This window comes from Cryptotermes secundus, unplaced genomic scaffold, assembly GCF_002891405.2.
Source record: "Cryptotermes secundus unplaced genomic scaffold, Csec_1.0 scaffold250, whole genome shotgun sequence".
In the NCBI taxonomy this organism is placed as follows: domain Eukaryota; kingdom Metazoa; phylum Arthropoda; class Insecta; order Blattodea; family Kalotermitidae; genus Cryptotermes; species Cryptotermes secundus.
In genome coordinates, this window is record NW_019738873.1 from 757,502 (window position 1) to 767,496 (window position 9,995).

The following is a 9,995-nucleotide window of genomic DNA, read 5'->3' on the forward strand; positions in this document are numbered from 1 at the left end:
GGTTTCTCTGAATCATATTTTACAAGCATGTACCAAACCTTTTACGGTGTTACTTGATTAGTGTTTTCATTCACTACAAATATGTGTTACCTCGGCTAGCTTTAATTATTCTTATGTAATTGGTTTTAATTTATTGACTGGTTATTAATTTTATTAATTTTATGCTATCACTCACTGGTGTCTTATCTTAGTATTTAGTTACTAACAGTATTAGCAACATTCGTAATATTTCATAAATGTATGTATATATTTCAGTCTTCTTTAGATCTATGTTCACAGATTTATTTGTCGTATTTGTATTTTGTTTTAATTATTTTGTACCTTATATACTCGTGCTAACTTTGTAATTGGCCGCTGGGCTGTTAAGTTATTGCACGTAAATAAACATGAATTGAATTGAATGAATTGAATTATTATTATTGTTGTTGTTGTTGTTGTTGTTATTATTATTATTTATTTCATCCATAGCTGCAAAAATAATGTAAGTAAAAAAATAACATAACATTCACACAGTGATTCATCACTATAATACAGCAATACATTTCAAAATACATTTTTAACTTAATTTAAGAATAATAAATACTCCAAAAAACACTTAGAAATAAATATTTTAAACATATAGACAGATTTATTAACAAGCAGTTTATGTCAACAATTAATAATAATAAATACTCCCAAAAACGCATAAAAATATACAGACAGATTTATCAACAAGAAGTCCGTTCATATGCGGAATACCACTCAATATTTTTAAGAAAACTATATCCTCCAAAAAACATGTTATTCTGTAGACAATTGAACCTGTAACCCTCATTAGCGACAATTAGCATCTGAGGAAAACTGAAAATGTTAAAATGAACTTACCAAGAACTGATTCTGTATGTTTGATAATTTCTCAGTAACACTTTCAGTATAAAATCAGTCATATATACACAATAATAATTATTTAAGTAGAAAAGCATGGAAATATTATAAATGTTTTCAATTAAAGTATGTTATTTCACTAACACTTACATCCTGTTTGCCAGCTTTCTTCAACAAACTAAGTCACAGGAAATTTCCCTCACTCCTGCCTATCTTCTTAGGGATACCAGACCTCTAAACCTTAGCTATTTGCTATCGTATATTGCAAAACAGACTGCCAGGCTTCAACCTGCTGGTCCTGTCCCATCTTTCTGCACCCATTCATTATATGAAAATTAATTATGTGCTTTAGATTGCAGGCTCATTATGACATGAATTGGCCACATGTCGACCATGCCTCTGGTATGATTACTAGGTTACACTTCTCTCGTTGCAAACAGGTATTCACATCTTCTATGGTATGGCCCCAGAAACTATCTAACACCAGCATGGTTCACTGGCAAAACAATCACCTGATCATTGAAACCACATAGATTTAAGTCAGTCTTCCGCTAGATCTTCAGTAATTCAGCCGCTTTTCTGAACCCATACCATAATTCCCTGGGGGACCTTCTAGTTTATCATCATCTCCTGTTTATAAATACGACATAAGGAATCAACTTCTGTCCATCAACTGTGACAAATGCCAATTATGGTGCAGCATTGTTTTTTTAGATCTTATTGCTCCAGTCTCCATGATCTTCTTGCCAGCAGAGTGAACTGTCACGGATTCCAGCACACCAAAAGAACACCAGGGTCTGGACAGCATTTCGTACTTGTCCTAACAGGTATTCATGCTGACTCTGCAGCTTTAGGACACATGTGTAGAAAGTGACCAGTTATCCTCGTATGCATCCAGTAATATCTATCCTACCATCATTCGACACTGATACTGATAGTACACATGAAGTAGTGCTAACATTTACTGACGAAACACACAAATAACACAAAGTTAGTTTTTACTTTGTTACAATGGGCAAAATCCGAGTCAGTATTTATTTTCATGATTTATTTAATCCGTCTTGCAGTGCATACACTCATTTATCTCCTTCTCTCCCTCGCACTACATGTTTCGGCATAATAATGCCATCTTCAGGTGCTTACTTATCCACGTCAAACCAGTTCATTGCATGCCATGTTCACACATTAAAATAACTAAAATATGTATCTATCATATACATTGTCAAACGTTAANACATACACGACGAACCACGGCAACGGGTTAAAAATATTAAAATTGTTCAGGATACCAAATCGCTACGTCGCCCCTCACTACGTCAGTCACGCCCATTCTCCTTTGTTGGAGCACTCCTTCATTATCTTGTGTGTTGTGCTTTTGTTGTGTCGTGCTCCTGCGACTGCGTGTGTAGTAGTAAACATGTAGTGCGAGGGAGAGAAGGAGATAAATGAGTGTATGCACTGCAAGACGGATTAAATAAATCATGGACTTAAATCAGTGCAACAGGACGCTAAAATATAACATCAGTATTTATTTTGTTATGTTATTTTCTTTATGGTGACATGTGACTTTTTAGTTACTACCCACAATGCCATCAACAGATATTAGTTTTAGTTTGAAAGTGTCACATGAAGAATTGCTCATTTCTTACAAAGCTGAATCAATAATCATTGTGTCATCACATGGTCAGAGCCAGACTGTACAATTTCCGTCATGTGAATTTTCCATTTTACGCAAGTCTTGCACTTACTGCCAACAAAGCCACAGCCAGATTTCACAGCAACATAAAGTATCACTCAGAATATCATGCTCTGTTGGTAGGCCAATGACTTTCATTTTCTCACCACATAAATTGCTTTTCAGGATGCATACTCAATGACCTGGGACAATTGTTAAGAATATATCTGGTAAGCTATTGCACATGTGCAAAGGCAACAATGTATTATCAACATACCTGCATAGTTTGGTTACATGACAGTAGCCAACACCACTGTTTATTCACAGAAGTCTCAAGACTACATCACTGACAAATTATACTATAAATACTGCTAGTGACTTACGTATTATAAAATTTGTTGCGTAGAACAAATATTTTTGCTGTCAAACACTGTTCTTATAGGTAGTTAATTGGGTCACCCGGTAGTGTATTTGGTTGAGGCACTAAGCTACAAGCCAGAAGGTTGCGGTTCAAGTCCTGATGAGGTCAATGGATTTTTTCAATGGACCTAATCCTTCCAGTTGCACTATGGCCCTGGGGTTGACTCAGCCTCTAACTGAAATGAGTATCAGAGGGCGGCTGGCGCATAGGGCTGACAACCTTGCCGTCATCTATAAGCCGACTGTCTAGAAAACGTGGGACCCTCAACATCTCACAACCCTATGGGCCTCCACGGCCTGTTACAGGGATACCTTTACTTTTACTTCCTGTCACAGACAGTTTCAAAGACAGATTACTTTCTTCAGTATCAAGCACAAAGAATTTATATGATCTACATTGAAACGTGACAGATTTAATTACTGTCATTTCAATTTTGTATCATAAAATGTGAACACTATAAGGAACATAAAACTCCTACCAGATTTCCTCTAAGAGCAAAGCACGCCCACAGCTCGGGGTGTTGGATAAGATATAAGCATCTTGCACCAAAACTCCTCCTCTCCTGTCGTAAACGTGCCAACCAGTAGTCACGTCTCTGGAGATTTCCAGCCTTGATTTGCAGACTTTCTGCACCACTTCTACAAACAACAATACAAGTTTTAATGTAATACTCAGCCAGTTCAATCTGAAGGCTATAAGATTAATCTGAATTTACTATATTCTGAATGTGAAATGGCATAACTGATTTCAGAATATGGCAGTAACATAAGATATAACATTACATATATAGATTGACATATAGACCCACTGCTACGCAAAGACTTGGTAAACACATTCCCATGGGAATCAATGCACAGCAATAGGATTCCATTTCCTGGAACCCTTATATTACAGCAAATTTTGTACTTATTGGTCGATCCTTACCTTATCCAGAATTGAGCATCTTCACCTTTCGTGGAATCGTACAGGAAAACCGCACGTGAAATATCCAGATCTTTTATTGGCACAGGATCATGCTCAGTCTTATATACATAGAGCCTGCAATTGTCAGACGAAAGAACCAGCCATCGGGATTTGCTTGGAACCTTGTTCCAACCAACTGTCATGTAGCCACACAGTCTAGGTTGAATCTGCTGAGATTCTTCATTACTACTAGCTTCAATATTCATCTTCAACCTCTGTCACTCATTTCTACAATCACAGATGTTCATTATGATTAGACAAATGTCAACAATAACTTCTGACAAAGCTATGTGTCACAAATAATCTAAACCAAAACCCCACCGATGGTGTCTCCACCTTAATGTGGTGGCAGGGTTTGAGTGCTCCTGAGACCCTGAGAGTTATGGCAGCAGTAGTGTAGCTACTGGTAGGGTCGCCCATGCTGGACAGGTCAAGGGGTAGGAGACAGGCAAAGAGGGATACCCTGGTCCTCCAGGTTAGGGGTTGGGCATGAGGCTAACAACCTCACACCATAAAAACTAAACTGTTCAGAAACCAGATGTTCAGCCTCAGATGAACGGGTGGAATGGAAAGAAAGATGAAGAACAGAGCAGAATGGAGGCAGATTGTTCAGGAGGCCAAAGCTCACCCTGAGCTGTAGCACCAAAAGGAGGGAGGGAGGAAATGTGTGACTACCACTCTCAGAAATCACACTTCTCTGAAACTGTAAAATATTTGAACCAGTGAACCAAGCTCCCTACACAAGAGTGCTTACTGACACTTTACTGATGCTGGGGGCATAATAGTAAGATCAAAATCCTTCCGTTTCAATCATCATAATTTGATGGATAAATGAAGATGTTAAATGTAAATAACTGAAAAACGTATATAAATGGACAATTATTTCATTTTCTTAAACATGGCAGAACATCATAAGTTGTTAAAAATGAAGAACAATTTGTTTACATTTTATGGTTCCCACTTACATCCTTGTGTAACTTGAGCAAACTTATTGTAAGATCAAAAAGAATATTTCTAACCAGGAAGTATCTCATGCAAAGAGAACATCATGATACTACCACCGCTCTGCAAGCCTCACCACAGTGAATACTCAGTTCAGTTTCACTTATTTCAAACCAATTTTGTGAGTTGCTTTTCCTTTTTTGCACCCATAAAATAGAAGTACGCATAATTGAAATATTCAATCTAGGATAAATGCAATTGTTACCCTCCACAGGAACACCTCTGCTAAACAACTTGCACATTATAACCAAACCTATTCTTCAATATGTTGTATCACATTCATTTGACAAGAAACACATAAAAACTTTTCCCTATATTTATTGGATCCAAAATTAAAACAAAGACCACTTATACATCTAAAATCAGGAATTTTCTTACTTATACATAGAAATATAATTTACACATTTGTAGATAAGTAATCATATAACTTTGTGATGTTTAATCTCATATATTTTTTTATACAACTGACTTGTCCAATTGTACATAATGTAACAGTTATGGATGTTAAATAAATAAATCAATAAAAATCAAATCAAATCAATATTAAAATTACTCTCCTTGGTATCTTAACAGTCCTACAAAGTAATACAGATTTGGGGTTTTTGTTTTACACGTTTCAAAGGGCTGCTGCTGTTATGCAACCCACTTTAATTTATATGAGGTTTTAAAGGGACAGTCCAATACATTACAAGAGTGCCACCTTGACAGGCAAAGGCCAAGGCTTAGTTGAAGGGCAATATATTATTACCAATTCCACGCCCATTACAGCAGTCACAAGCCCTAATGCATGAACCGTCTTCACCTACTCGAACACTGGAGTTGTTGGTACGAATCCCACTCTAAGTATAGATGTCTGTGTGTGTTGTTTTGTGTGTAGGTTGCAGCCTTGCGACCGGCTGATCCCCCGTCCAAGGAATCCTACCGACTGTGTATAGTATTAACAAACTGAAACAGAGGCCAAAGTCTAAAGGACTGTATAGCCATAGGGAGAAAGAGAGAAACAAATATTAATTCCTTCGTGGCCTGAGTAAATTTACATATAATTACAAAATACGTCCCTCAAATGTAACTTTGCCAGACTTGTAAACTACTGAAAAATGTGTCTCTCTTATTTGTATTACCTTGCAACGTCTTTAGTTGCCTTTCAAATCCGAATTTCAACCTGTCCCACTGGGCATATCGCATTTTAAAATTTTAAAATTCTTCAGTAACCTACAAATGCAAGTACACATCACGATTTACAAGCAATTCCTCACGATCACAGATTGGCACGGATTACAAAGCATGGATCGAAACAAAGTTTGGATCCTATGGTTATCACGGATCGGATAAATGCGGAACTGAACGTTGTTGGTGACAGACATAGAACCGCGATATTTTTTTATTTTGAAAAAATTAATTAATATACAAAAATGATCTAGGCAATATATGTTTTCGCAACTGGGAGTTACTTGAATTATGTACACGCACATAATTCCAATTAATAACGAAAGATGTCGGACAGTCGCCAAGACGGCCAAGACCGCCAAGACTAGTCGCTCGACTCAATGAATCGCAACACTTGTCGTTTATCAGCCTTATTTGTCAAAAACGCGGGAATGACATATGACAGCCATTACCAAGGGCTCAGTATATAGGTTAACTACTATACGACTAAACCAGTACCATCTTCATTTCTCATGGCATTGTTAGGCACTTCTCTTAATGTAAAAGACTGGTAGCTCACATTGTTCATAATTATTACATTACCATCATCTTAGGAAGTAATAAATTTATAACTGATCGGGCTATCCCTTGTAAGGGCCTTCCCAGGATTCCTGCAGCTTTGGTGACATCCCTCTAGTACCGTTTGGGCATTAGAACCAGACGTCCCTTCCTCCCTTGAATCCAGCAGTGTTAGTTACGAGGTGGCAGTGGGCCTTTGTCATGCTGCTGACTTTGGTGAACATCGCTAGTGGGGCTAGTGGTGCCCCGCCATTATGCTGATTCAATAGGTCCTGGCGCCAAGTTCAGGCACATCGCTGAGGTAAGTCTCTTGAGTCTTGATCAGATTCCTCTCAGGCAGCCCTTATCACATCTCTGTCAACAGTCTGTTTTGAGGTGACCGACTTCTCCACACTGCCAGAATTACGGGTTGTCCAGTCCTTTGGAGCTCTGGCTTTGGAAACAGTGTTCTCATGGGCTGCCAGCCCTTACCTCCCATGGCTTTGCTGGCGGTCCAACTGCTGCCTTCGCTGCCTCTATTTTAATGACTGGTTAAGGGCTTCATTGAGGGACCTCTCACCATGAATGAAGTGGTTCTGCTTGGTGTAGTGATCCCTCATTCCATCAAGAAATGCATGGGCTGTCTCTCTCTGGATGAAGTTCTCAGGCAGCCCAACAAGGGCCTCACTGCATAGGCTTGAAATGAACTTAACACTATGCAGAAATACATCATCATCAGTAATCTATCAGATGACAGGTCCACAGTCTCTTCCAAAACAATTCCTCCACTTAATGCGATCTAGAGCTTTCTCCTTCAAATGACAGTATCCCCTTCTGTCCCCAAGGTCATCCAGCATCTTCTTATGTCTTCTTCCTCGTCTTCTTGTCACTTCTATCCGCCCCTCTATCTTTCCTTCGACAACTTCTTTTAGAAGGCAGTTTCTGCGTAAAACATGACCAATCCAATTAACCTTCCGTTTTCTTATTTCGTGTAGGATATTCCTCTGCTCACTGACTCCAATTAACACTTCTTCATTTCTCACATAATCGGTCCAACTGATCTTCTCCATCCTTCTCCAAAACACCACATTTCGAAACTTTCCAGACGTTTCTGATCTACTGCCTTAAGTGTCCATGTTTCAGCCCCATACAGAGCTATGCTCCAAATGTAGCATTTCACTAGTTTCTTCCTCAAATTTAAGTCCAATTTGCTGGTAAAAGATTCTTCTTCTTGCTAAATGCAGCTTTTGCCATGGCAATCCTGGATTTAATTTCACTAGTACACCTTCCATCATCTGTTAACAAGCTACCCAAATATTTAAAACATTTCACATTCTCCAGTTGTTTTTGGTCTATCTTTATTGTGACTGGGGTTGGTTGTCTCGAAATTTTCATTACTTTTGTTTTCTCCAAATTCATTTCCATGCCATAGCACCTTCCAATTTCAATTAGTCTATCAATCATGCCCTGTAGCACAGTTTCTTCCTTAGCCATTAACAGAAGGTCATCTGCATACATGTAAATTTTAATTTGTTCTAATGAGGTCTTTGCAGTTGAGTTACTTACGATGATCTATCAGATTCATCTGCTGATTGAAGTGCCTAACAAAACACACTTGATGTTGAGAGGAGTAACACTGAAAGTGTCACTGCTGACATTCAGCAGGTTCATGAAAAATGGACTGTGACCTTGCCTGAGGACAAATTACTAGCCGAGTCAGAATATTGGCATTTTATCTGCATTCAACTACAATCACAAGATAAGTAGCAAGTCGCATGCTCAACAATATAAAAGAATCAATGTCTTCTTTGATATGTCTGATTCCATTATATCAGGTCTTAAGTGGTTTGAATCAATATAGTCTGTAAACTGCTTGTGCTTCTCTGGCAATTTCATAGCCTGAGCAGTGAAGATCTACATATAACGGCAGAAAAATTCCAAAGAAATATCAACAGACCTGTGTGGTGTCATTTTCCTCACTCGGATACATTTCTTGAACTTTAAATTGAATTGTAAGCCAAAGAAATTGCTTCAAGAAATATTCCAGCTTGGATTTTCTGGTGTTTCCTAATGTCACCATAGCAGTGATATTTTCTTTTTCTTTTCCAGTCTACCTACATCAGTAGCTTCAGGACCTTCAGGACCGTCTTCAAATGCACTGAAGCAGAACAAGAACTCCCAATCTTCAATTATGGGAAAAGATAATTTGAATAGCACTACGCTTTGTGACACTGCAAGGAAATTATATTTTTCCACATTAACAGGTACATTTGCACAGAAAACAGCTAGAAAACTCTTGTGAAATAAAACAGGATATTTATTGCAAACTATTGCATTGCATTTTTTGTGCGTTAAAAACGTTAATTTGTTAAATTTAAACAATTAAATATACTGCAATTTTTGTAAAACCATTTTGGACTTTCTTCATTTTCAATCAACTTTCCTTATTTTGAAAAATAAAAAAGAGGCTTATGAGATCACCTTGCTGTCTGCGTGTCCCTATCTAACTTTGCTAGGCAATGGCTCTGTGAACACTTTCTTATGCAATGAACACATGCAACAGCAGAACTGCTGGATGCAGTGTTTTCTATGTGGTCATGTCACCTCAAATACTAAACATGTAGTGAAAAGAAATGAGGCAATTAGTTATTCCTAGAACTTTGTAATACACCGGGGCCTTAAAAAATGGCAAGTGTCCTGGGCCTCTTTTGAACTCCAATATGGCCTGAATACAGACCTTTGTACAGAATGGGATGGATATTACATACAACGTTAATATTTTAAATAAGGCACATAAATATGTTTACACCAGTAATATTTGCAGAGAGAAAAGATAGGGGGTAAAAGATTTTGAGTGACCCTCATAACATTACTTATTTTCCTTTTATCCTTTTCATTGCTACATGGAGTACTGAGGGGAAATTTAAGACAATGAAAAGTTTTAATATACAAAGGAAAATCGTTAGGATAAATGTAGGTGGTAAAAATCTCGAATGTATGGTATTATTTAAGAAAATAAATACTGTGGCATATCTGCTTAAGGCAAGAACTGTGAAGCCTGCAGAAACAGCAGTTGCTAGGGAACGACTCTTCAAACATGCCTCTTGCTAGGCAACAGATTCATAACATGCAACAATGGAGTACCTGGAAATGGTGTATTCTACACAGTCCGTGTGATAGCTACATGACACAAGAGAACTGTTAGGAGCTTCTGTGAAGTCCATGCCAAGGCTATATAATGAGGTGCACCTGCGAATACAAGAGTCTTGAGACAGTAGTGAGAAGTGGAGGAGGTTGGTGTGAGATGGCTGCCAGCCTGGGTGTTAGTTGTGAGGCAGTCACCGTCCAGTAAGGATGTGAACACGG

General features: G+C 38.0%; 1 protein-coding gene across 5 annotated transcripts in view; it reads right to left on the reverse strand.

Moving 5' to 3' along the window:
- Positions 1-6,208, reverse strand: part of LOC111871145 (TBC1 domain family member 2B) — a 46,566-nt gene extending 40,358 nt beyond the window's left edge. For 3 of the 5 annotated variants that reach the window (XM_023864026.2, XM_023864024.2, XM_023864025.2), the window contains exons 1-3: positions 6,047-6,207; positions 3,885-4,151; positions 3,439-3,598 (exon numbers count right to left, since the gene is read on the reverse strand). In XM_023864026.2, the coding sequence (XP_023719794.1) occupies positions 3,439-3,598; positions 3,885-4,129 (405 nt within the window). In that variant the 5' untranslated portion in view covers positions 4,130-4,151; positions 6,047-6,207. Of the gene's footprint in view, positions 1-3,438; positions 3,599-3,884; positions 4,152-5,673; positions 5,780-6,046 lie in introns of those variants that run through there. The other 2 variants (XM_023864022.2, XM_023864023.2) reach the window with 2 other exon arrangements.
- Positions 6,209-9,995: the final 3,787 nt, after the last annotated feature.